The sequence below is a fragment of the Callithrix jacchus genome, chromosome 2 (assembly GCF_049354715.1).
Source record: "Callithrix jacchus isolate 240 chromosome 2, calJac240_pri, whole genome shotgun sequence".
In the NCBI taxonomy this organism is placed as follows: domain Eukaryota; kingdom Metazoa; phylum Chordata; class Mammalia; order Primates; family Cebidae; genus Callithrix; species Callithrix jacchus.
Genome location: NC_133503.1, coordinates 39,711,279 through 39,737,152, shown reverse-complemented (window position 1 = coordinate 39,737,152; position 25,874 = coordinate 39,711,279). Strand labels below are relative to the sequence as shown.

The 25,874-nt window shown below is 40.6% G+C and overlaps 1 protein-coding gene across 1 annotated transcript in view; it reads right to left on the bottom strand.

Annotated features, from left to right (window-relative positions):
• Positions 1-14,017: 14,017 nt before the first annotated feature.
• PCDHB4 (protocadherin beta 4) overlaps positions 14,018-25,874 on the bottom strand; it is a 212,976-nt gene continuing 201,119 nt past the window's right edge. Inside the window, exon 2 of the mRNA XM_008986272.6 lies at positions 14,018-16,766. Coding sequence (XP_008984520.5) covers positions 16,735-16,766 — 32 coding nt within the window. The 3' untranslated portion in view covers positions 14,018-16,734. The remainder of the gene's footprint in view (positions 16,767-25,874) is intronic.

The window sequence follows — 25,874 nt, the reverse complement described above, 5'->3', positions numbered from 1 at the left end:
TCCGGCTAATTTTTGTATTGCAGAGACAGGGTTTCACCATGTTGCTCAGGCTGTTTTTGAATTCCTGAGCTCAAGCAATCCACCCACCTTGGCCTCCCAAAGTACTGGGGATTACAAGGGTGAACCACCGCGCCTGGCCTGTCCCACACTTCTTATCATGCAAAAAACAAAAACAAACAAAAAAGAAGATGCCCTCACTTGAATGGAGCCTGAATTCAGAGGGCAAATCTACAGAAAAACTGCTTTAAAGTAGGTAAGATAGCCCAGGTGGGGTTGCTCATGCCTGAAATCCCAACACTTGGAGAGACCGAGGCAGGAGGATCATTTGAGACTAGGAGTTCGAGACTAGCTTGGGCAGCAAAATGAGACCTCCTCACCAAAAATAATAATAAAGTAAAGAAGACAAACTGTCAGAGGTGCTGGAACCAGAGCAACTCCATCTTGAATAGGGACTGGGTAAAATAAGGCTGAGACCTACTGAACTGCATTCCCCAGAAGACAGGCATTCTAAGTCACAGGATGAGATAGGAGGCCGGCACAAGATACAGGTCACAAAGACCTTGTTGATAAAACAGTTTTCAGTAAAGAAGCCAGCCAAATCCCACCAGAATCAAGATGGCATCATAAGTGACCTATGGTAGTGGTTATTGTTCATTATACTCCAATTATAATTTATTAACATGCTAAAAGACACACCCACCAGCACCATGACTACTTACAGATACCACGGCAACATCAGGAAGTGAATGTAAAATAGTTCAACCCCTATGGAAAGTAGTAAAGAGATTTCTCAAAGAACTAAAAATAGCACACCCATTCGACCCAGCAATCCCACTATTGGGTATCTACCCAAAGGAAAATAAATCATTTTATCAGACACCTGCACCAGGGACAGTGGCTCACACCTGTAATCCCAGAACTTTGGGAGCCAGAGCTAGGTGGATTGTTTGAGCCCAAAAGTTCCAGACCAGCTTGGACAACATGGCAAAATGCCATCTCTACAAAAAAACACAAAAGGTAGCCATGCATGGTGGCATGCACCTGTAGTAGCAGCTACACAGGAGGCTGAGATGGGAGGATTGACTGATCTGAGGACGTGGAGGCTGCAGTGAGCTGTGATCCAGCCTGGGTGGCAAAACAAGATCCCTGCACTCATATGTTTATGGCAGCACTATTCACAATAGGAAAGCCATAGAATCAACCTAAGTGTTCATCAACAGTTGATTGGATAAAGAAAATGTGGTATATGTATACCATGGAATACTATGTAGCCATAAAAAATAATGAAATCATGTCCTTCACAACATGGATGGAGCAGAAGGCCATTATTCTAAGTGAACTATCTTAGAAACAGAAAATCAAATACTATATGTTCTCACTTACAGGTGGGAGCTAAACAATGGGTACACATGGACATAAAGATGGGAATAACAGACACTGGGGACTTCAAAAGAGGGGAGGGTAGGAGAAATTGAGGGTTGAAAACCTACCTGTTGGGTACTACATTCACTATCTGGGCGATGGGTTCGTGAGAAGCCCAAACCTCAGTATTACACAATATACCCATGTAACAAACCTGCACATGTACCCCTTGAATCTAAAATGAAATTAAATTTAAAAAGAAGTAGAAGTTCAGGCTATAAATGACAACATACCTAGCTTTCAAGGCAAGATGTTTTTTGGACATTAGTGAGGACACCACTGTCAGGACACACTTTTTCCTCCCAGATGTTTATAATGTCAGCATTGGAATAAATTCTCTCCAGTCTTACATTCCAAGCCATAGTTGGCCATGGGTAGTAAAAACAAAAACTGGGGGTAAGAAAGTATGCTGAAAGCATTCTTTCTTTCATTTAGAAAACTTTCCTTGTCTAATTATCCTTGGCTGTCAATTAAAAGTAGGGTACTTCAGAACAAATGTCCCTTAGAAAATTAAAAAAAAATTTTTTTTTTAATGAGGAAAAGCAAATTGTACATGGATAATTTGTCAACAGGTAGTCTTCATTGTAGTAAATAGTACCCTGGGCTTTTCTTTGGGAAATGCCCAAATGTCAGCACTTGCAGTTCTTTCTCTGGGATCATATAGTTTCTTCAGAGAATGCTCTTCAAACCTTGACTGTGTGTGTAGGGTGTGGTGGGGGAGAGGTAGGTTATAAACCTAGATGCTGATTTAACGAGAACATGACAGGGGAAGAGGGGCAGCACTCCTGCAGTAAATACATAGACTTTCACATAATTTTTTCTTTATTTGATTCTGTGCCTGCTTTCTCTGAGTTTGGGCCTTCATTGGTTCAATTTATCCAGAAAACAAAATTTCCATCTTCTCTGAGATGGAGTTACCTGGCTTCATAGAGTGGGAGAGAGATTCTGGACACCCAACAACTCTGAACATAGACTTTAATGAATCTCACATCTCTAATCCTATATCTTCCTACCTTCCCTGGGAATCTTCTGTTTACAAAAATTTTGCCTCTTACAGGCTGTATATCAAGTGGGTTTGTCTCTCTTTGGTATAACCCCTTGCAGATATTTAGCATGTAACTTTTTCTAATCTATGAATTCATTTGTCATTTCTCTGTTTTGGTGTCCCAGTAATGGGTTAACATCTCTCATCCATTGTTGTCTCATCTCCTATTTTCTTTGTCCTTAGAGGTTAACATCTTTTAAAAGTCCTTTCTGTTACTTTATTTAGCAGCCTCTTAGGTAAAGCAGAGAGAATGAGAACAATCTGCAATTTGAAAACAGAAAACTTCATTAGGATTTTTAAATCCTTGATGTCATATTTGAGGAATTTTTTTCTATGTTTTGATTTCATTCTCAGGAAAGGGAAGGGGGCAAAAGGGTTTTGTTTTGTTTTGTCTTGCTCTGTCATCCAGGCCGGAATGCAGTGGCACAGTCATGGGTCACTGTAGCCTCAGCCTTTCAGGATGAAGTAATCCTCCCACTTTAGCCTCCCAAGTAGCTGGGCAAGAGGTATGCACCACCACACCCAGCTAATTTTTATTATTTTCTGTAGAGACAGAGTCTCACTATGTTGCCCAGGCTGGTCTCAAATTCCTGGGCTCAAGTGATACTCCCACCTCAGCTTCCCAAAGTGCTGGGATTACAGGAATGAGCCACTCAGTCCAGAAATTATTTAAATAACATATTAGGTAGATTTTGCCACAGTAATCTAATATAAATTAGAAATCTTCTGGCCTGGTGGCGTGGTGGCTCACACTTGTAATCCCAGCACTTTGGGAGGCTAAAGCAGGCAGATCACCTGAGGTTGGGAGTTCAAGACCAGCCTGACCAACATAGAGGAAACCCCATCTCTACTAACAATACATTATTAGCCAGACAGTGGTGCATGCCTATAATCCCAGCTACTTGTGAGGCTGAGGCAGGAGAATCACTAGAACACGGGAGGTGAAAGCTGCAGTGAGCCGACATCATGCCATTGCACTCCAGTCTGGGAAACGAGCAAAAAACCATCTCAAAAAAAAGCTACTATGATTCGAGCAGTCCCTGCAAATGGGGCGCTGTTTGTGGCCTATGAATACAGCAGGAAGATGATGATGAGCCAGCTGGAAGCATACTGAAGTGTCTTGGTGGACCGGGATCCGAGTCCATGACTCTGAGGACTACAGTTCATCACAGGGTTCAACACAGTACAAGACCAATGTGAATTCTGACTTCATGGGAATTTTGGTTTTATCTTCCCTTATTCTACCCTAAACCTTAATTTTATGGAAGGGCGTGTGTTTTACATCATATAATTTCTGCCCATATTTGTATTGAAATAGAAAAGTTGCTGCTCTTGCCTTTGCTGGGATGTACAGGGTGGACTGGTTGGCCCTATGTACCTAATCTGAAAAACTAAGTATCATTCTGTCAGGGCCTTTGCATAAAACTGTTTGTGTGTACATGCAGTTTGGATGGTAATATGTTGTGAGTAAAACAATTTGGTTCTATGTATAATCTCCAATATCACCCCCCAAAACCCAGAATTGACCATATTTTGTGAAATAGGTAAGAATGATTGCATAGGATCTCTCTTTGTTTTTTTGGAGACGGAGTCTCACTCTGTCACCCAGGCTGGTGTGCCACAGCCTGGCACACCAAGATGTGCCACACTAAGATGTGGGGAGCCACATCTTAGCTCACTGCAATCTCTGCCTCCCCGGTTCAAGCAATTCTCCCACCTTAGCCTCCTGAATAGCTGGGAATACAGGCACCCGCCACCATGCCCGGCAGATTTTTGTATTTTTAGTAGAGACGAGGTTTCACCATGTTGGCCAGGCTGGTCTTGAACTCCTGACTTCAAGTGATCTGCCTGTCTTGGCCTCCCAAAGTGCTGGAATTACAGGCATGAGCCACCACACCTGGCCAGGATCTCTTGTAAAGTCTGCTTAACATGTGCACTACATTAGGCGGTTAAAGTTTTGAAAAGTCTTCATGTGGTAGTTGAAAACCAAAATACCCTGTATTTTTAAGAGGAGAAGGTGCCTGCATACGGGTGTGGTTTTGACATTCTTGAGTTAAGTTTCAGAGTAAGCATTGTGTATTTTCCCAAGAAGCAATACCCTTAAAATAGTGCTATCCATTTTCAAAGTGAGATTATATTCTGCATCCTGCCTATATGGTTAGGGGTGGTCTAGAGTATCATCAGGACTTGGGGAATCAGCACAGCTTCCTTTCTCCCCCTCAAAGGAGCTGGAGCTGTACAGCTATGCTTTGATGAAGACCCTTATGGCTGATAACAGTTCTTAGCTTTCAGTCTCTGGGTCCTGGCCTGGGTAGGATTCTAGGGTGTTCTATTGGCCCATTTTGGGGTTGTCGATGCATTCTGGGTGACTCACTGTCTCCATCAGCCAGAAACCCTCCAGGGGAACAGAAAGTACCAAAGCTAGGAGAAGCTTTTGTTCCCCGTTTGCTAAGAACACTTGTGAGTAAAAGTCATCTACTCTCAGATAGAACTAAATAGAACTTAGTGCTTTCACTACACAGTGAGTCATGTTAGGGACAAGCTCTTTTTGAAATTTATCTTGAGGTCCATAATACCTTCCCATGCCTTTACAGTGCTAGAGTCTTCTAAATCTGGTACTTGCCAACAGTAAGTTTTAATGATAACTGTGTATGGGATGTGACTAAACAATGAAACATAAGAAAAGTAATTTTATTAAATTATATACCATATATATGTATATGTACACTTACAAAACCCCTCCGAAACAAAGAACGACTCCCCACCCCAAAACGTAGTTCATCTATCTGATCCCCACAGACTAGGAGATAAGCACCTGTTCTGTGGCCATGTCATTCTCGTCACCAGTAAAGTAAGCCCCATTATTCTGTGTTGCTCCGAGTCCACCAGCAGAGTCTGTTTCAGTAACAAGTTTTCTTAAGCAGCCTCTAAAGCTGAAAAGAAGGAGGCTACCCGTCTTAATAACAGTCTGTACCATGTGTGTTTATCACTTGGCAGAATGTAATTCCTGTGAGAAACTGTTTACTCAAGCTTTTTGCTATCTTTGAAGCCTCTGTGGTAACTCTAGCCTTAGTGCCAGAAGCAAGAGGGTCAGGGAAATGAGATATTGACCAGTAAAGGCTGCTGTGGACATTTAGGGGAGGGGAGGCTCAGTGTCAGTCCTGCTGTGCCCCAGAGTTATGGTGGGCCTTCCATTTATTTATTTTTACTTTAAAAGAAAATCATGTTTATACTTTAAAGTCATTTATAAAGTTAAGTGATATATTCCATACTTAAATGGTCAGTAGCTATGGAGTGGTGCTTCATCAGAGCAGGCCTATACTAAATAGAAAATGGGACTGGCGTTTGACAGTAAGTGGATCATTTCAGAGTCCACAGTCTCCCTGTCTGTGAGCTAGTCTAAGTTAGCTTTGTGGTCAGCGTAACTTCTTACGTGTCATCCATTAAAGATTTAAATCAATACCTTCGACAAAAATAGTATGAGGCAAGTGAGAGGGGTGGGAGCGAGGAATCCAAATCTAAGTCAAGAGAATTCTTTTCCTGCCCTATTCGTTTAATTTATGGTTCAATATTTGGGTATAATTTGTATCATTTCAGACTCCAAACAAAAGTATAGTAATTTGAAATACAGTGTTTAAAGAAATTTGAGGGTTCTATCACTAAATTATCCATATAATATGTCTTTAACTCACACCATTTACAATGTATTGTAATGAGCTCTGAGTGTTCCAACACTAATGGTGTCCGGTTTCTCTCTTCAAGGATCTGACAGTCTAGATGTTTGTTCTGTAGTTAGAAGAGTGATACTTCGAAATAAAATTTAGAAGGAAAAAGTGGAATCCAAATTTTATACTCTGTGTGTGCAATCAGTGTTGGATTTAGGGAACTGTCTCTGAATTTAGGGAACTGTCCCCTTAGTTGTATTTTTGTATTGTGGCTTTTTATGTTCTTTAAGTTAGTGCCATGGTATTTGTTTCCAAGATTGAAATTGATCAAATCATTTTTATGATGCCTAGCCTCATTTTAAAATTTTCTTCACTTCCACATAGCAAGCTTTGTCCCTTAACTTTGAAAAATCTTTTCTGTAATTTATTATACCCTTTGGTCTACTGCCAAGGCCAAATGGTCTACATCTTGCATTGCCGAATGGTATTATAGTTAGGAATTCATTCTTTGCCCTAGCAATCACTGGATGCTAAGCAGTAGTAATTAGGTATATGTGATATCTCGGAAGGGTCACATCTGGCAATGGAGTATCAAACCTGCACATTTATTTTCTTCATGATCTTCTTGCTGAACTCAGAAGAAATGTAGGTTCTCTTTCTTCTGGCCCAGTCCTGTAAGGAGGGGTGATAATTATTTCCAGGAAGTTGTGTGCATAAAATTACTAGAGATTTTTGCTCAAGACCAGAAAGTATCCCTCTGTCCAGGGCCTGCATTTCTAGCTTGAGCAACTCCTCAACTTTGAAATTTCTGTTTTCAAAATCTATAATTCTCTACTCTCTCTGATCTCTCTAGATTGATGTGAAATAGGCCAAAAGTCTTCTCTGAGATTCATTTATTCATGTGAAATAGGCCAGAAGTCTTCCCTGAGATTCATTTTAGAAAGCAAATTATTTCACTGTTGAAACTGAAGGAGTTAGTTAGCCTGCCTTAGGTAGATAGCAAGGGAATGGTCCCTGGAGAGCCCCCGGCCCATGGGTCAGTCTCATCCCCACATAACATTAAAAAGCAGCCTGGGAAAAAATTCAAGCTGCAGGCACTGATAACGAACTAGCACAGGGTGTTGTGCCCAGAGACATGCCCATGGCTGCACAGATAGAAAAACCTTGGCCCATTTGGATAAAAACTTGCACAGACCTCAGGCTCACTCAGATAAGGAAACAAGGCCTGACACAGAAACAAAAACTTACAGAGACCTCAGGCTCACTCAGATAAGAGGTCAAAGCCTGATATAGAAATGCCTTTGTCCTTTGTATCGTCAGCAGACTCCCAGGAAGAAGTTTCTTCTCTGTTTGTGGGCAAGGGCACAGTGGGCTCCAGTGGGTTCCGATGGTTACTTTTCTTTCTTTTCTGAACTGTAAGCCTGGGCTCTTTGAATCATCACTTAAGCCCCTGATTGTTTCTTGCCCAAGGTCCTGGGCCAACCTTCCTGATTGGTCCTGGGTCAAGCTGAGTCACATGTTCTCCAAGGCACCCTGGCTCTAGGCACGTTCCTTCCCCTTCCCAGTCCCTAAAAACCCTGGACCCCAGCCTCACACCGGACACCCTGTTCAGGCCCCCCTCTCTGCTGTCAGAGAGCTTTCTTCTTTTGCTTATTAAACTTTCTCTCCAAACTCACCTTTGTGTCTTTTTGGAGGTAAGACAAATAACTCTGGGTGTTATCTCAGACAACTAGAGACTGTAACAACTTGGTGCAATGCTGAGACTACAACAAAACTATAATCAGGGTCTGTGGCCTGCCTCCTGAGCTCCACTGTCCACACTGTTCTTGACTTCCTCCTAATGCCAGTACGTAAATACAGCTTCTTGTTAATGACGTTTAAAAGGTAGACTGCTATCTTCCTGTTTCCCAGACCTCTTCAAGGTTGGTGGAATTACCAGTACTGATGCTCTATTCTCTACATGAGGCTTAGTAGATTTTTCAAAATCAGTTCAGACTGGCTTTAGTCTGCATGTTGAGAAGAAAAAATATCACAGGTGGGTAAGTAGTTTTGTAGACAATTGATGTCTAAACAATCATGCATATTCTGCCTGTGAAAATAATGTCCCTAGAAAGGGCATTTTTATTTCTTGCACAGGGAAGCCGGATAATGATGTATATAGCTAGTATTTCTACTGCAGCCTGAAGAAGTTTCACTGGGTCCTCCTCAACAACCTGATCTGTCAGCAGATATGAACTAGGGCATCTCTCCACAGATCTTCTTTAATCATTGATTTACAAACAGATCTTCTGTGCATTTGGAAGAAGTGTGCTTTTCTGACTTTGGAGAAATGGTGGACTCACTTCTAGCCAGTGCTCAGGGCTCCTCATCTACCCCATGATGGCATAAAAAAGCTTTCTTCAACTTTTTGGTACTGGACTAAGGTGCTCATTTAGACAGACAGAGGCAGCTCAGGAAGGTTAGTTAGTCTTCTGTTCTGTCTGCAGCCTGCTGTGGCTCTGGTGAATGCATTATGGGATTTATATTTCTACTCTCTGCTTCTGTTTCTTTGTTTGGCTCCCCTCTTCTCTTTGCCATCTGGAGTTAAAGCTGATCCACGTTGATAAGACCCTTGCTCTATGTCCAAGTGTTGGTGATTCTCCAGGTTGATTCTGTTCTGTTCCTGCATCAGAGCTGGGCAGGAAGGCTCCTAGGTTCTGCATTTTCCTGTCCTGGAGAAAAGATCTAAAGGCCTAGTAGAAGTTAAACATGTTTGGCAAGAATATATCATTGATGATTTTCTGTGCTTTATGTCCGGTCACATATTCAATTTTCTATATAATATATAATTTCTATATAATATATAATCCTGGTGGACCTCAAATTCACAGAATTGGATTATGACAGATTCTCATCATTAGTCTATACATGGCCTGCTTTATTTCTTTACTTAACTATCCAGTGTCAGATTTAAAATCCTCAATACTTGGTTGCATATCCCCAGGCTCTGTACTAGGTGTGTGACCTTAGTCAAGTTTTCTAACTCTGTGTATTGTTTTTTTAACAGTAAAATGAGGATTATTACCTCATAGAGCCATGTGAGTGAGAATTAAATGAGTTAATATATGCACAGTAGTTAATGTGGTGCCTGGTATCTGGTAAACTGTGTATGTGTTGGCTTTTATATTATCTCTGGTTTCCAGCTATGATCCTTTGCCTTATACCTGAAATAACTCTTTAAGAATTTCCTCTATTATGGGTCTGCTCGTGACAAAGACTCTTCATTTTTGTCTTAAATTGTCTTTCACTTTCATTCTTTTAAATTAATTTTTTCTAGTTTTACATTTTTAAATTACTACTGAGGATGAATTTTTTCAGGGTGTTGCTTAGCTGTCTATGGTTCTTTTTAAAAAATGAGTTCGCCCAGCCTGGGCAACATAGGGAGACCTCATCTCTAAAAAAATAAAAAATATTAGCTGAGTGTGATGGTGTGTGCCTGTAGCTCCAGCTGCTTGGGAGGCTGAGGTGGGAAAATTGTTTGGGCCCAGGAGGTCAAGGCTGTGGTGAGCCAATATCATACCATTGCACTCCAGGCTGGGTGACAGAGTGAGACCCTGTCTCAAAAAAAAAAAAAAAAAAAAAAATAGAAAAAGAAAAAAATTCATTTTTCCCTAATTTCTTTTGTTTTTGTGGTAAAATATATATAACATAAAATTTGCTATTTTAATCACTTTCAGTATACAATTGAGTGGCATTAATTACATTTGCAGTGTGGTGCAACCATCACCACTACCTATTCCCAAAAATTTCATCACCCCAACAGAAATTTGGTACCCATTAAAGCAATAATTCCCCACTCTTCCCATCCCTGGTAATCTCTAATCTGCTTTCTGTCCTTTTGAATTTGCCTCTTTTAGACATTTCATATAAATAGAATGATACAATATCTTTTTGTGTTTGACTTATTTCACTTGGCATAATGTTTTCATTTTGATTAGATAATAAGTTACATGATTCAAACAACTATATAAAACTTACTCTGAGAAGTCTTACTCCCACCCACCCCACATTACTTCTTTATACTTCATTTCCTATAGATAGATAATTTTTTAGTTTTTATCATGATAGTGTTTTTCTTTTGTTGTTGCTATTTGTTTTTGAGACAGTCTTGCTCTGTCGCCCAGGCTGGGGCACAGTGACATGGTCTCAGCTCACTGCAACCTCTGCCCCCTGGGTTCAAGTGATTCTCCTGCCTCAGCCTCCTAAGTAGCTGGGATTACAGGCCCATACCACCATCCTCAGATACTTTTTTGTATTTTTAGTAGAGATGGGGGTCTCGCTTTGTTGGCTAGGCTGGTCTTGAACTCCGGGCCTCAAGAGACTCGCCCACCTTGGTCCAAAGTGCTGGGATTGCAGGTGTAAGTCACTGTATCCAGCTATTATGACATTATTTTTATGCACAAATATGAATATATGTTCTATGTCTCCTTTTATAACAGAAAATGTAGCTATTTTAGCCTGAGTCTTCCCAAAAGCAGAGTATAAGACAAGGGGCTAGGCCAGGTGCAGTGGCTCCCACCTATAATCTCAGCACTTTGGGAGGCTGAGGCGGATGGATTGCTTGAGCCCAGGAGTTCAAGATCAGCCTGAGAAACATGGCAAATCGCTGTCTCTACAAAATAGAAAAACAATCAGCTTATAGTCCTAGCTACTTGGGAGGCTGAGATAGGAGGATTGCTTGAGCCTGGGGAAGTTGAGGCTACAGTGGGTCATGATTGTGTTACTGCACACCAGCCTTGGTGACAGAGTGAGACACTTCTCAAAAAAGACAAAATATGACAAAGGGCTTTTATACCACTAATCTATTAGGAAGTACAATCCCAGGTAACAAATGAGGGGCCAGGAGAGTGCAGCCAGAAAGGAGGAAGAGCCAATTTGAGGGCGCATTATTGAATTGGTTATTAATTGCAACTGATTTCTTAAATCCAGTTTTCCAAGAAGTCACATATATTGTGTCTGAGGGGAGCTAGTTGGAGGAGTGGTGAGAGGGAAATTTTATTTTTTATCCTCATCTTCCTCTGGTCTTTAGCACACCGACATTAACTACCCCACACTTCTGAATTGTGTATATGTGGGTGCTGAGCAAGGTTCCATGGCATCCTGTTAAATTGGTTTCAAAAGGAAAGTCTTTGGGTGACAGCCAGATGACCTGTGACATAGTTATGAAGGGAAAAGTACTGTTAAGGTTGTACCTATGTGAAGTCTGTGCCCACATGGAGCTGGCTTCCAGTATTCATGTCTGGAATACAAGATAGGCAAGCTGAGAACATCTGAAATGGAGCATAAGAGGTATCTGATATAGTTCATCCACTGCACCACTATGGGCCTGCTCATATTCTCCATTATATCCAGCTTCCATGCTATTATTCAATATGAGGCCTCCAGTGTGTGTGTGTGTGTGTGTGTGTGTGTGTGTGTGTGTGTGTGAGAGAGAGAGAGAGAGAGAGAGAGAGAGAGAGAGAGAGAGAGAGAGAGAGAGAGAGAGAGAGAGGAGAGTATGCCCTCACTTCTTATCTGACAGCAGAGGAGTAAGTCCAATCCACAAAAGATTTTCCTTTAAAGTATAACCAAGCACAATTTCTAAAGAGACTTAAGAGTTAATGAAACAAGCTACAGTTCCTTCTGGACCTGCTTGAAGATAAGACATTTACCTCTGAGGAGTTTAAGACCTCAATGCCTTGTCTTTGTCATGGTTGCTTCAGTTGCTCATTTACCATTGACACTGGCAATGGAAAAACCAAGAGATACCCTAGTGAATCTCCTGAATTCCAGACATATCATTTATGGAGTGCATTATGTTGGAGCAACCCAAGCTTCTCATGATAACCAGAGACACTTACCACCACAATCACATTAGCTCTTTTTTTGTTTGTCAACTGGTATGAACAGCTCAACACGATCAGGTGGTAACCAGGTTCAGATTCAACTGAAATGCATTGCTTTTCGGCCTTTTGGCTAAGATCAAGTGCAGATTCAACTGAAATGCAGCAGAGCCTAGAGATTTCATGGATGGGAAGCAAAAATGCAGTCAGATCACTGGAAGCATTGGTGGGAGGAGTTAATCCTATTCCACCACTTAGTTCATGGACTTATGTATTCTAACTACGTGGAATGGAATTGTTGGTTCAGCTCCTATTCTGCAATTTAGAGGACAGCATTCCCAATCTTTTAGAGTGATCTCCAAAGCTAGTACCTTAGCAAAGCTTTTTAATAGACACTGCCATGATTTATTGCCTCATTGTTTGATGGTGGTGGGAAGTAAAGGCATACATTGTAAAATTCATGAATCTCTTGCCATGTATTCAATGTCCTATATCTATCTATTTAATTTGCCACAAATGGATCCCTCAGCCTAAGGCAGTGTTTTATAGGATACCTTGTTGATACATCATTCTGTAAGCCTTTGAATCATATCAATGTCAGAAGAATTATGAAGAGAGGGGGAAAAAAACCACTTTCTAGAGTAGGTATCAGTACCAGTAAGGATTAATTACTGCCCTATCCAGAGTGAGGGGAGTCTGATAAAATCAACTTACCATTAAGTGGTAGACTGGTTTCCTCAAGGAATGATACTGAGGACTCAGCATTCTGCTGACATTCAGAAGGGGTAATATTTTGCAAAGGAAAACCTCAAATAATTAAGATGAAAACAAACAAACAAACAAACAAACAAAAACCCAGAAGAGGTAATAGATCAGCCATAGTGAGAGGGAGCCCCCGCTGCTATCCCCATACAAAATCTCCATCTACCGCCATGGCCTCCCTGCTTACCAACTCATTGCCCCAGTAGTGGGATGGCTGAGGAAGGAGGCTGACTGATAGCTACAGAAGTCATCCAACTCACCTGGTTGTTGAAGACCTCTCCTATGGTAGAATTATCTTGTGAGCATGAATGTGAGATGCAAAGATGTTTCTATGCTGTTTTTTTTTTGCCCACTTTCTAGTCTTTATATACATTTTCCCCAGTTTTCTTGTCTCTAATATAATAATTGTGTTTCCTCTAGATGCTAGACCAAGCAGCCAATCCCTTTGCCACCACTACTGTCTACATATAGCCTTACCTCAGACCACTTCTCTTTCCCTTAAGAGTGCATGGCCAACTGTACTTCTTACAGCTCTGCTTACATGGAGGGTTTTCCTTTGCTACTCCTTTAGGGTCCCCCTTGAGTAACTTAGCAGTTAAGCATTTTTGGCTTGCACCAACATATGTACCAACCACTTATAAACTGGGACCAAGATCTTTTCTCCTCTGTCAGTTGGTCATAGGGAATTTTCCAGTTAAAATGTCGGTGTGAATTGTGAATTGCTTTGGTACAGTAGAGGTTGGCGAAAGGAGATTCTAGATCATGTGTTTATGAAATTTGTTCTGGACCTGTTTGGAGCCAATCCCAAATTTACTATTTCTCTTATACAAAGGGTTTCTCTTATACCTATCTAACCTTATGATCTAGTCAATCTGATGATACCAAGTTCTTGTTGGCAGCTCTGATAACATAATTATTTGGTGTCTCATATAGTTTGGATACTTGTCCCCACCAAAATTGCTTGTTGAATTGTGATTTCCAGTGTTGGAGATGGGGCCTGGTGGGAGGTGTTTGGATCATGGGGGTGGACCCCTCACGGCTTGGTGCTGTCCTCATATTAGTGAGTTCTTGTGAGATCTGCTTATTTAAAGTGTGTGGCACCTCCTTTATGCTCTCTCTTTCTCCTGCTCTTGCACTGTGATATGCAAACTCCCTCTTCACCTTCTGCCATGAGTAAAAGCTCCCTGAGGCCTCCCCAGAAAACAAGCAGATGCTGGCACCATTCTTCTACAGCCCGTAGAATTATGAGCCATTTAAACCTCTTTTCTTTATAAATTACCCAGTCACAGGTATTTCTTTTATTTCTATTTCTAGCAATACAAGAACAACCTAACACAGTGTCCCATTGTCATCTATTCAGTCTCTACTAGGGTTCAGGAGCATGATAGTATCTATTTATAAGCACTGAAAAATTACCTACTGTAGAAGGCATGGGTCTATACCATTTATATCATTAAAAGATCTGCACTTTAGCTTTCCTATTGTGCCAATCACAAACTCCACACAGCATCGTTATCCATCATGGGCATTACTAGCAACATCAGAGTGGCTGGATTGTGTCAGATGGCTGGTATCATAGCCTGGACCTCTTACTCCAGAACGCTCTCAAACCTGATAACGTTTTGAGTTCCAGATGTGGTATATGTTATCTCTAAAATCCAAAAAGACTGTGTCTCTTTCTTAATGGTAAGAAATACAAATGATAATGACTTATATTTTATCTCAGAGGATGTTTCTTTGCATACCCAAGACCCCTAGAATCATCACTGATATGACAGTCATTTGAGTATTCATAGGGTTAGTCTTTTACTCTTTGATATGCTAGGTCATCTAGGGTCCTTGCTACTTACTACTCATTAGGTCCAATTAGAATGATGTCACCTATGCAGTGACCTAGCATTATGTTCTATAGAATGTTCAATGTTGAAATCTTTGTGGAGTACATTATGAAAGAAAGCAAGAGAGTTAACATAGCTTTGGAACAAGATAGTTGAATGTGTTCTTTTTTCTTGGTATGAGAAGATGATGAACTGCTTTTGATTTTATTCCCTGGTGTAGTTTAAGACAAGTGTATTCACCAGAAAAATAGCCACCTACCAAGGTGCCAAAGTTATATTGCTCTGGCATGACAGCTGCAGTTGCAGTTAAGTAAGTAGATTGCAGTCCATGGTCATCACTCCCATCTGTCTAGTTTTTGCAGAGAGTGAACAAATGAATTAAATGGGAATTTGATGGGGACTATCACCTCTGCACACTTTAAACCTCAGGAGGTAGTGTGAATCTCTGAAAATCCTCCTGGGATACAGCATTACTTATGATTTACTATCTTGGCTAGGGAAAGGGAAATTTCAGGGTTTCCATTATAATGTCTCTTACTCTCTTATTTGTCAGGGAATAAATAAAAAGTTTTGACATCAGAGATTCCTGAGACCCCAGGTTTGGTAATTTGCTAAGACTCAACAAAACTCAGCATGTAGTCATACTCATGGCTATGATATATTGCAGCAAAGGGATACAAGGCAAACACTGAGCAAGGGGAAAAGGCGTATCAGATAAAGTCTGGAGGAACCTAGGTATAAACTTCCAAGAACCCTCTCCCATTAGAGTCACACAGGTTATGATTAAATCCTCCTGCATCAAATTGAAACAAAAAGTGTAAAGTGTTATCTACCAGGGAAGCTTGCCTAAACCTAGGAATTCAGGGTTTTTACTGGAGACTGGTTATGTGGATATCTTCTGCCTACATAGTAGGTAGCAAAATCCCAGACTCCCAGAAGAAAAGCAGGTGTTCAGCATAAGTCACATTGTTTGTATATACACAGAAGACCACCTTTATCGGTTATGAGATGATGTGGATACTCTCAAAATCCAAGTCTTAAATGCAAGCCAAGGGCCTACCTTGTAAGCAGGTCTTTCGAAGGCTAGTAGTCTCAGGTCTGTTATGTTAACTCTTTTCTTCCACCCACTTGGTCATTGTCCAAAGCATCTTTACAAAAATTATTATCAATAGGACCCCATCCCAGGGTGAGATCAGCCTACAGTATTGGCCTCGGTTATGTCCTTCATGGCTTCTAGGTCTGGCCAATTACAACAAATCCAGGGGCTGGGTGCAATGGCTCATGCCTGTAATTACAGCATTTTAGGAAGCCAAGGTGAGTGGATCACCTGAGGTCAAAAGTTTGAGACTAGCCTGATCAACATGATGAAACCCCATCTCTATTTACAAAAAATTAGCCAGGCATGGTGGCTAATTTCAATCCCAGCTACTCAGGAGGCTGAGGCAGGAGAATCACTTGAACCCAGGAGGCGGAGGTTGTAGTGAGCCAAGATTGTGCCATTGTACTCCAGCCTGGGCAGCAAGAGTGAAGCTCCGTGTCAAAAAAACAAAACAAAAAAAATCTAATCAATCATAAAGGTCTATCTTAGAAAGCCAGGTGTCTTTCTCCTTCAGTTTTTGCATTAACCGTTTTTGTTCTTTTAACCTGGCCCAAGACATCAACTCAGGCACAGCACAACTCTGACCAGTAAATTAAAGTTAACTCAAATGCCTTGTAGGGTTGAGACAGTGTCATGAGAGTCAGGGTACCCATGAAAGAAATATAAGCCCAGAGGGTACACACAGCACCCCTGGAAACAAAGTTTGTAGTTGTTAGGACACCCCAAGCAGGACATACATTAGTCAGGCAGTAAGGTTAAGAAAACCTCTAAAGTAACCTTCCACTGTGGGCCCTCCTGCTCCACGATTCTCAGTGCAGTCCAAATAATGCAGGTCAGTCCTTAGATTTGTAGGGACTGCCTGAGGCAGTCAGTTCCAAGCAGATTTTTTCATGTGTAATATCAGTTTATCTATCTCATAAGTGTGGGTGACATCTGGAAGTGTTCCTCTGATGTCTCAGTCACCTGTGACCATAGGCTCAGCAGTCCGTTTGAATTCGGAGTACTCACAGCAGCTTGGAAATCTAGCATGGGTAGTTCTCCTTCAAGAAGGGGGAAAATCATCCAGGAGCAATTCTGAAAAAAAAAAAAAAAATTAACTCCCTACCTTCTCCCTGTGCCTCCCCAGGTGCTGGGTATGTTTTCACCATTGCTACAAAATCAGTGTGTCCCATTCACAATAACTTTATATTTTCAATCATCTCCTACTCTCACTAGGGCCTTTCATCCAGAAGGGTTATTATATGCAAGAGGGAAAAAAGCATTTTTACAGGAAAACATTTTTACACAACTTAATTAGAAAAACACATCATGGTAAGGAATTTGTCCCAATGACCCTGAATTTTCAAAGATTTTTCAAATTGAGTTTATAGCCTCTTATCCCTTTAGTTACAGTCATTTATCCAGTGGCCAGCCTAGCATTCCAAAGAAGAGCAATTCCTTTCTGGGGACAACTGTATTTAACAATCAAATTGTCTTAATATTACAGGAAAAAAGGTGAGGGAAGTAGATTCAGGCTGTAAGTCAATTGTTGCAAATTGCAACCAATTCAGAAATCTAAACACAAATCTACAGCAGTGGGACTTTCTTCAAAGGAGGTCCAGAGTCTGATCTGTCAGGAATGAGGAGAAGGGTCACAGTCACTGTAATGTGCCCAGTCCCAAACGGCAGTTAGGAATGCAACCAGTCTCTGAATATCTCTCTATATCAGAAATATAGAGCCAATCAGCACCTAAATTTTAGATGGCTCCATCAGAATGGTCCAGCCAGTATTTATGACATTTTCATTGTCTGAGGCCCCAAAAAGAGGTATCTTAAATCTGTAACAGTTGCAGAATCGGTGTTCTGTTTGTTGAGCCAATGCCTGCTTTCAGTTTAGCACAGCTTATTCTGAGACTGAAATGGTCCATTAGAAGATAGTCAGATTTTAGCTTAGCGTCAGGTTCAGACAATTAAGATATGTGAATTCAGGATTTCAAAAAGTCAGTGGGAAGGGATGGTGAGAACACTCTCAAAATCCAAGTTCCCAGATGCCAGCCAACAGTCAACCTTGTAAGCAGAACTAAGGATCACAGTATTAGGCCTACTGTGTTGACTCTTTTTTGTGCTAGTTTTTTCTAGCTAATATCTGCTCCAATTATATACTTACAGGCCTGAGAAATAACCACTTGGTAGGTCTGTTGACCCTTTGGACCCACTATTAAATGAATTTGGGCCCAGACTCCATGCATCTCTTGATCTCTATAAGCCTCCACTGTCACTGGAGGACCATGATGGTGTTTTAGGATACCTTGGATTAGAGGCAGCTCAAGAACTATATGTAGCCTTCATTGAGAAGTCTGGATAATCCACTTTCCCAAATGTAGTTAGCCAGGAAAATGGCTGCAGATCTCTGATAGAAAGGCCAGAAGGGAGCATCAAAAGTCTACAGTTGCAGTTTCATTTTCTTCCTCAAAGGGAGTCAGCTTCCCCTTCAAACAGTGGGCTCTGGTGTGGTGATCTGACTTAGATCTAAATACAGTGTGAGGAACTGTGGTATACTTTGGATGTTTGTCCTCTCCAAATCTCATATTGATTGAAATTTGATCCCCAGTGTTGGAGGTGGGACCTACTGGGAGGTGTTTGGAGCATGGGGAGGATCTCATAAATAGATTAGTGCCCTCCCTTGAGGTAGAGAGTGAGTTCTTACTCTATCCATTTCAGAGAGATTTGGTTGTTAAAAGAAGTCCCCTGCCCTCCTGCCTCGTCTCTCACCATGTGATCTCTGCAGGGGAACCACTGTGGTTCCCCTTCACCTTTTGCCATGAGTGGAAGAAGCCTTAGGCCCTCACCAAAAGCAGGACTCAATAGTATAAGGCTATAATTTCTCTCCAAATTGATTTTTATATATCTCAGTTGCATATATGTAAATTTGATGTATATATTATGTAGCATAATATATATGTTATATATATTTGAAGAGAATTCATACATATATTCACATATAGACAATATATAGCATTCATATATATATTCACTCACATTCAAAGTCCTGATTTCTTTTTTAGAACTTGACAAGATGATTCTAAAATTAATATGGAAATGTAAAAATGCAAGAATAGCAAAGACTCATGACAGCATTATTCATATCAGCTAAAAACTGGAAACAATCTTCATATCCTTTAATTTTAGAATACAAATTTAAATGTAAATTCAAATTCAATTTAAAATAATTTATGTTATTTTTATGCAGCAGGGAAAAAGAACAAAGTTGAGTTACACACAACAATGTGGATAAATCTCACAAATACAATGTTTAGTGAAAGAAGCCAGGCACAAAAGAATACATAATTATTATTCCACTTATATAAAGTTTTAAAAATATGTAAAACTAAGACTTAGGTAATAAAGTTAATAAAGACAATGAAGGGATTATCATAAAAGGTGATTATCTGAGCAGGAGAGAGGAAGTAGCAACTCAGATGAGCCATGAGAGTGACTTCTGAGTCATTGGCAATGTTTTGTTTTTTATTCTTTTGAGATGGAGTCTCACTCCGTCACCCAGGCTGCAGTGCAGTGGCATGATCTTGGCTCACTGCAACCTCTGCCTCCAGGATTCAAGCAATTCTCCTGCCTCAGCCTCCTGAGTAGCTGGGATTACAGGCGCCCACCACCACTCCCTAGAAGATGGAAGAGCAGGGACTTCTTCAGAATATTTAACCACATGCTTAATATGCTTATATCAGATTATCATAAGTTTTGAACACTCATACAAATTATCACAGTTATATCTTCATTTGAACTCCTGGGCTCAAGTGATTATCCTTCCTCAGCCTCCAGAGTAGCTGAGACTACAGGTGTGTGCCACCACACTCAGCTAATTTTTAAATTTTTTTGTAGAGATGAGGTCTCACTATGTTGCCTAGGTTGGTCTCTAACTCCTGGCCTCGAGGGATCCTTCCACCTCCGTCTTCCAAAGTGTGGGGTTACAAGTGTGAGCCATGACACCTGGCCCCCCAGTTCTACTTGTAATCTGAACTGTTTATTAAAAATCTGTCTCTCTTGTTTTGAGGTTGAGAAACTTTTTTTTTCACAGACTTATCCTAAGAATTATTAGAGTATTGTCCAATAGAAGTTCTCTCCCATATCTAAATGAAGAAATAACTTAAGGACTGGTTCCTTTGTCAATTATTATTTCTGGTGACTTAAGATTGATTCTACTCTAGGAATTATAAGACAGATTTCTCACATTAATTTTCTTGAAATCAAACCCAGAGGCAAGGGGCTTTTTGAAATCTCTCTTGAAGACTTCCATTGAGGAACTGCCTATCTATTTTTCCATTTCTGGGTTAGAATTATGCCACTCAGCCTTTTGCCAAGGGATAAAATAAACTCACTCTTAGGAAAGATAAGGAAGGGGGGAATAGAATGCCTGGACTTAAGAATAAGTATTCTATCTACTTGTTTGTAGTGAAGTCTAGATAATTTCTGTGTACAGTCTTTGAGGAAACAGGCTCAAAGTGTATTGAGTTTAGGCAGAAATTGTATTGTGTATTGGTTTAGGCAGAAATTCTGAATTTCTCTTCAAGGAAGCGCCTGCAAGCCAGCAAGAGCACCTAGTTCTATTTTTTTTTTTTTTTTGAGATGGAGTCTCACTCTGTTGCCCAGGCTGGAGTGCAGTGGTGTGGTCTTTACTTACTGCAACCTCCACCTTCTGGGTTCAAGAGATTCTCCTGCCTCAGCCTCCTGAGTAGCTGGGACTACAGGTGTGCACCACCATGCCTGGCTAATTTTTGTATTCTTAGTAGAGACAGGGTTTCACTATGTTGGTCAGGCTGGTCTCGAACTCCTGACCTCATGATCTGCCTGCCTTGGCCTCTCCAAGTGCTGGGATTACAGGCGTGAGCCACTGCACCTGGCCAAGCACCTAGTTCTTAAGTATAAAGACTCAGTAAAGGGAAAGCACCAACCAAGTGAGCCCAAATTCACTCAAGGTGAACCTAGACTGGAAAATATGAATAATTCTTGTTTGAATTAAAGTATGGAAGCTAGGCCATGCTTTGAATATTAGGATATTTAATGTACATATAAAGACTATAGATTCTTAATAAAAATGAATTCACCACCCATAATTTATATCTCCGATGTATATCCTTGAGGCAGTAGATTCTTCAATTCCAGTGAAATTCTTATTTTAATCAGTCTGAAGAAATAACAACATGCTTGCAGAAATGTTGATTGATGAGTCTTAGGGACTTGTCAGGTAATCTAAGATATTACAGTCAAGATTCTTAAAGGAAAAAAAGTGGCCAAATCTGCCTCTAAAGAACCTTTTTAATGTAATCATACTCCTCTGTAAAGAAATTAGGAGTCTGAAAATAGGCAGAAGAAATAGAAATGAAAATTCAGACAATTAAAAAATTTGTTTGTTATTTATGTTGGGCCTTTGTTTGCCATTTTAAACTATAACATATTATAATATGTATAAATTTGTATTTAAAGGCAAGGATTTCAGGGAATAACAGATGCTGGCAAGGATGTGGAGAAAGGGGAAAACTCATACATTATTGATTGGAATATAAATGAGAACAGACACTCTGGAAAACAGTATGGAGATTCCTCAAAAAACTAAAATAGAACCACCATATTTATCCAGCATTTCCACTACTGGGTATGTATCCAAAAGAAAGAAAATCAATATATAGAAGAGATATCTGCACTCCCATGTTTATTGCAGCACTATTCACAAGAGCCGAAATGCAGAATCAACCTAAATATCCATCAGTGGATAAATGGATAAGGAAAATGTGTTTTATATACATAATAGAATAGTATTCAGCCACAAAAAAGAACAAAATCTTCTCATATGCAGCAACATAGATGGAACTGGAGGTCATTTTATTAAGTGAAATAAGTCAAGCACAGAAAGACAAACATTTCATGTTCTCACTTATATGTGGAAGGTAAAAAAATGGATAATATGAAGATTGAGAGTAGACTGGTGATAACCAGATGCTGGAAAGGGGAGAGGGGAGGAAGATGAAGAGAAATTCATTAAAGAGTACAAATATATACTTAGACAAAGTAAGACGTGGTGTTCAATAGATCAGCAGGGTGACTGTAGTTAACATTAATTGACTGTACATTTCAAAATAGCGAGAAGAGAATAATTTGAATGTTCCTAGTGTAAAGAAAAGGTAAATATGTAAGATGATGGATATTCCAATTACCCTGATTTGAGCATGTTAGTGTATTAGATTATCATGTGTGTGCCCCTAAAATATGTACATCTAATATGTATGATATGTATCAATTTTAAAAAGTAAAAAAAAATGAAGACAAGGATTTGAGTCTAAAAGATATAATATATGGGTTCTACAATTCATGTCGTTTGATTACCAATTAAAGGAAGTTTAAAACGGAGGCTTAATTAAAGCCCCAAACAATGTATGCTTGGAAAAGATACACTCCAGGTAGCCAATTAAATGCTTAATTTTTAAAGAAATTTTTGTGCTGATAAAATACATAAAGTAACTTTTAAATATATATATATATATTTGGAAGAATGACTACATATGGATGTGTTTGCCTGATAAGCTAAATATATTCATTTAAAGACAAATCTCTAAGCATTAAAGCTAAGATTCTATTACGAGTTAAACTGTGTTTTAAACACATTTGTTTTGCAGTAATTCCATAGAAGTGGTGCTGACAGAAGCACTGACAGCAGGAAAGTAAATCCACATCTAGAAAAAATGTCAAGGCCAGTAAGGTCAAATCCCTGTCTTGTCCATAAGTTCAGTGGCTGGCTATCTTATGAGGCTGTAGACTTTGGCATTTTTCTTTGATGATGACAGATTGGCATGTAGCAGTGGTGGGAACCACATCAGCCTTGATGAAGAGATGATCATTTTGTTGAACCTATGCATAAAACCATGGCCACTTTGTTTATGGCCCATTGAGTCAATACTGTTGTGGCTTGGAAAAGGGTTATCTGATATTTTATGGATTAAACGACTTAATTTTTGTTAAGTACTAGGAACTATGCCTGGCACATAGTAAGCACTATGTGTTTTGCTAAATAAAAATCAATGTAGCAGACCTTTTCTACCTCAGTATTAAAATCTGCAACTGCAATGTGGAACATTTAGTAAGTATTCATATGAGGCACATATATTCACATACTCTGTGTTCCATTTGATAGAGTTCCATAAACATCCTGTATTCAGGCTTTCCTTTTTTTTTTTTTTTTTTTTTTTTTTTTGAGACGGAGTTTCGCTCTTGTTACCCAGACTGGAGTGCAATGGCACGATCTCGGCTCACCACAACCTCCACCTTCTGGGTTCAAGCAATTCTCCTGCCTCAGCCTTCCGAGTAGCTGGGAATACAGGTGCGCACCACCATGCCCAGCTAATTTTTTGTATTTTTAGTAGAGACGGGATTTCACCATGTTGACCAGGATGGTCTCGATCTTTTCACCTCCCAAAGTGCTGGGATTATAGGCGTGAACCACCACGCCCGGCCTCCAGGCTTTCTTATTATCAATAGTCTAATCTTATTCCTTTTAATTCCTTGAAAGCAGGCTAAACCATTAGCCACTGCTTATGAATATGTGATGTTATGGGTTGAATTGTGTCTTCCCCAAAGAAGAAATGCTGGAGTCCTAACCCCAGTACCCCAGAATATGGTATTTTTTGGGAATAGGGTCTTAACAAAAGTAATCAAGTTAAGATTATTATTGAGATAATTAGGATGAGCCCTAATTCAGTTAAAACAGTTGTCCTTATAAAAAAAAGGGACAATTTGGACACAGAGACAGATACAGAGACAGATACAAATTGGACACAGATGAAAGATCAAGAGACAAGGGGCTGGGCACAGTGGCTCACACCTATAATCCCAGCAATTTGGGAAGCCGAGGCAGGTGGATCCCTTGAGCTCAGGAGTTCTAGATCAGTCTGGGAAACATGGCAAAACTTCAAAAAAAAAAAAAAAATTAGCCTGGCATGGTGGTGTGTACCTGTAGTCCCAGCTACTCAGGAGGCTGAGGTAGGAGGACTGCTTGATCTCAGCAGGTCGAGGCTGTAGTGAGCCAAGATTGTGTCACTACACTCCAGCCTGGGTGACAGAATGAGACCCTGTCTCTAAATAATAAATAAATCTAAAGAGACACAGGGAGAAGACGGCTCTCAAACCAAGTTGAGAGGCCTAGCACAGATTCTTCCTCACAGCCCTCAGAAGGAACTCACTGTGATGACCCCCTGAGTTTGGATTTATAATCTCCAGAACAGTGAGACAATACATTTCTGTTTAAGTTACTCCATTTGTGGTACTTTGTTAAGGCAAGCCTAGCAAACGAATACAAATGTAAAACCATAATTCTTGCCAACTGTCCTTTCAGGAAAAATGAACAGATATATTTCCTTTCAGGAAGAACTCCCCTTCACTCCTTCTGAGCCAGTCTTGTGGGATATTATACTCTAGAAGTCTCTTTCTGGCTTGTGCTGGATTTTTGTGTGACAGTATTTCGAAATCAGGCTCAAATTTTCCTTCTGTAGTATCTGATCACAAAAAACTTCTAATGAGGCCATAGATGGAGGCTGAAAGAGAACCTCTCTTTATACTAGTAATGCAGCAGCAGTAGGTGCATTGCTAGTATAAACTACCCACTCATGAAATATACTTGTGCATTCCAGACCTGCTCATTCATATATGATCTAGCCACTTCCACTTGAATATAGAGTGCTGCTTGGCTTGGTAACCCACTTATAATCCCAGCTACTTGGGATACCGAGGTGAGAGAATGGCTTGAGTTCAAGGAATTCGAGACCAGGCAGGGCAACATAGCAAGACCTTATCTCAAAAAAGAAAAAGGGTAGAGTGCTGCTACGCATGCCCAAGTTTTGATAAATTAGGAAACATCTAGTATGCTATAGGCAGCTCAGATCAGATGTTCACCCCCATAGTCAGATGTTCAATCTCTACCATGGTTCAATAGTAGATAAGGAGCATTGTTATAGGATTGGGATTTCTAGAAAGCAGACTCTGAGATAGAATTAGTGTGTAGGGTGTTTTTTAGGGGGTTCCATTGGGATTAGCATCTGTAGCATGGAGGTGACAGAGGCAGAATTCAGCAGAGAGAGCGGTGGGAGCTTTGGTGCTAAAATGGCCCGTCAGAGGTGTGCTGCATTCAGCTGAAAAGGCCAGGCTATTTTGTGTGTGTCTTTTTTTCTTTTTTTGGGAGTAGGGGAGAGGGGCTTGCTCTGTTGCCCAGGCTGGAGTCCAGTGGCATGATTATGGCTTATTGCAGCCTTGACCTCCTGGGCTCAAATGATCCTCCCACCTCAACCTCCTGAGTAGCTAGGACCACAGGCTCATACTACCATGCCCAGTCTATTTAAAAAAAAATGTTTTGTAGAAACAGGGTTTCGCCATGTTGCCCATGCTGACATGAATCCTGGGCTCAAGTGATCCTCCCACCTCTTGCTCCCAAAGTGCTGAGTTACAGGTGTGAACCATCATGCCTCGCCAAGGCCAGATTTTTATATTCTCATCTTGATTAGGCATTGGATGTGGCCTGCCCTGGTAAAAGTGTAATCTGAGATGATACCACAAGAGATTGTTAGTAGGAGTGCCTACTAACAGCACTCCTGGCACTCCCAGCAGCACTCCTGAAAACAGGTTCTTTCGTGGAAAGGGGATCTGAGTGGTACATCTCCATGGTCTTACAGTTCGTCCTCTCTGCAGCTCAGATCCTTTTCATATCTTCATATATTTCAGGGAGCAGCTTCTTCTGATTCTGGTGGGCCTCTCCTCCTGGAGGAAACTTAGAAGAGAAAGTTTAATGGGATGAACTGCAGCTCCCACCACTAAAGTTGGTCTCAGGTTAGAACTGATAATCATAATCTCCCTTCTCTACTACCCATTTGAGGTTTCTCCTCATCCTCCACTAGCTGGTCTGCTGGTCAGAGTGGTTTATTTGGTGGTGTAATCCAGACCTTTATCCCTGAGAGACCTGAACCCTGGTCACCATGCCCTTCTTAATCCAGGATTGTTGCATTTATTTACTTAACAAATAATTGGGCAGGGGTGTACCAGGAGGCACCCAAGTGGATCAACTAGGTGCCAAACGTATTTTTCCTAGCCCCTACCATGTAACAGCAGCCCTATTTCTATCTGATGATCAGTGTCAGGTAACCCTGCTGC